Genomic DNA, 2,181 nt, shown 5'->3' with positions numbered 1-2,181 from the left:
AACCCACTTCAGTATTCCTGCCTGGGAAATCCCATGGACAGAGGAGCCTAGTGACTATAATTCATGTGTTTGCAAAGAGTCAGACATGACTAAGTATGCTTGCACTCCCACAATATTATCATTAATATTACTGCTAGCTTTAGTCTCTGAGATTATGTGCCAAATTGAGAAAACAATACCATTTACAGTTTGTTTTCATGTTACACCCATGGAAATCAGTCATTATATAATTTTATTAGCTACAACACAGTTGTTGGACTTAGGCAATTTATTTGGCAACTGTATTACAGAAGCTCCGGTATTTCACTATTCTTTCATTACCAGTGCACTGACAGAGTTAATATTAACTAGTCTCATAACAGGCTTACATCTGGCTTCCATCCCCTTAGGGAAACTCAGCTCACTCCATCCTAGTACACAAAAATCTTTACTAGATCTACATACAAGATTTTCTCTCAAAACCCTCTTCTTCACCACATTCATATTCTCAGATTCTTACAGTCATATATAAGTAATATTCAGCAGATTGGAACATTATCTTTTATCACAAAAAAGTCATAAGAATCTAGGCATGTGTTATTTATTAGGCAGAGATGTTTAATGAACGCAAGGTTGAAATAAAACAACATCTTTTTTTCCCCCTGCCCCAGGTTATGCAGTTAACAATAACATGAGATACATGGAGAACAGGAACAACGTGACAGAGTTCATTCTCCTGGGGCTGACACAGAATCCAAAGATGCAGAAAGTCATATTTACAGTGTTTTTGGTTGTCTACATTGTCTCTGTGGTAGGAAATGTGCTCACCTTGGTCACCATCACCACCAGTCCTTTATTGGGTTCTCCCATGTACTTTTTCCTGGCTCATCTCTCTTTTATTGATGTCTGCTATTCCTGTGTCAATACCCCTAAACTGATTGTAGTTTCACTTCGTAAGAAGAAAACCAGCTCTTTCATTGAATGCATGTGCCAGATCTTTGGGGAGCATTTATTTGGAGGTGCTGATATCATCCTGCTCACTGTGATGGCCTATGACCGCTATGTGGCCATCTGCAAGCCCTTGCACTACACAACCATCATGAACTGGCAGGTGTGTTGGCTGCTAGTGGGAGTGGCATGGGTGGGAGGCTTTCTTCATGCAACCATTCAGATCCTCTTCATCTTCAGATTACCCTTCTGTGGCCCTAATGTCATAGACCACTTTATGTGTGATCTGAACCCTTTGCTCGAACTTGCCTGCACTGATACCCACACTCTAGGTCTCTTTGTTGCTGCCAACAGTGGGTTCATCTGTCTGTTGATCTTCCTCCTCTTGGTTGGCTCCTATACAGTCATTCTGCTCTCTTTAAGGACACGCAGCTTGGAGGCGAGGCAGAAAGCCCTCTCCACATTGATCTCCCACATCACAGCAATCCTCCTGTTCTTTGTGCCAAGCATATTTACTTACCTGAGACCAGCAGTCACTTTACCTGTTGATAAAGCTGTTGCTGTATTCTACACTATGATAACCCCCATGTTAAATCCCTTAATCTATACCTTGAGAAATGACCAGATGAAAAATGCTATTAGGAAATTGTGTAGTAGAAAAGTGATTTCAAGTGATCAATAAAATGTGCTTATCTTCCAATGTTCATTCAACTGATGCAAATGTCAAAAGGACGCTATTGGTGAACACACATTATCAGTTAAGAATATCAATGAGATAAAGAAAATAATAACCAACAGAAATCATTGCTTCTGCAAAAGGGGGAGAAGAAAGTAATACAACAAATGATAGCATAACCTAGCAGAGGACAACTCATATTTTTTAAAATATTCTGCAAAATTGGAGACTGATTTTACTAGTTTCATCAGTGAAAATACATCCATAAGCTTTAACCCCAGTAAAATGAAATAAAATAGATAACTCATTGACATTTAGCAGTCATTTCTATAATAACACAAAGAGGTAGGTATGTTTTTATCCTCACATTAACAGGTGAGTAATAAACATAAAAGAGGGTGGTCCAAAACAAAAAAATTGAAGATCCAGTAGTCAGAGTATAATTTCCTCTCATTCCATGTTCTTCACTGCTGTGATATACTGTTGGGCAATTCAATAGTAAGGTAATATAATTATACTGTTACCATTTATTAAGACAACATCAATTCTGTTGATATTTATCTATCTTTCTGTCTCTC

General features: G+C 38.3%; 1 protein-coding gene across 1 annotated transcript; it reads left to right on the top strand.

The window, feature by feature from the left end:
• Positions 1 to 670: 670 nt before the first annotated feature.
• On the top strand, positions 671 to 1,609 carry LOC139029601 (olfactory receptor 4C46-like). Its single transcript, XM_070463124.1, has one exon. It carries the CDS (start codon positions 671 to 673, stop codon positions 1,607 to 1,609), a length of 939 nt encoding a protein of 312 aa, XP_070319225.1.
• Positions 1,610 to 2,181: the final 572 nt, after the last annotated feature.

The sequence above is a fragment of the Odocoileus virginianus genome, unplaced genomic scaffold (genome assembly GCF_023699985.2).
Source record: "Odocoileus virginianus isolate 20LAN1187 ecotype Illinois unplaced genomic scaffold, Ovbor_1.2 Unplaced_Scaffold_30, whole genome shotgun sequence".
In the NCBI taxonomy this organism is placed as follows: Eukaryota; Metazoa; Chordata; class Mammalia; order Artiodactyla; family Cervidae; genus Odocoileus; species Odocoileus virginianus.
This window is presented reverse-complemented; position numbering and strand designations above follow the sequence as displayed.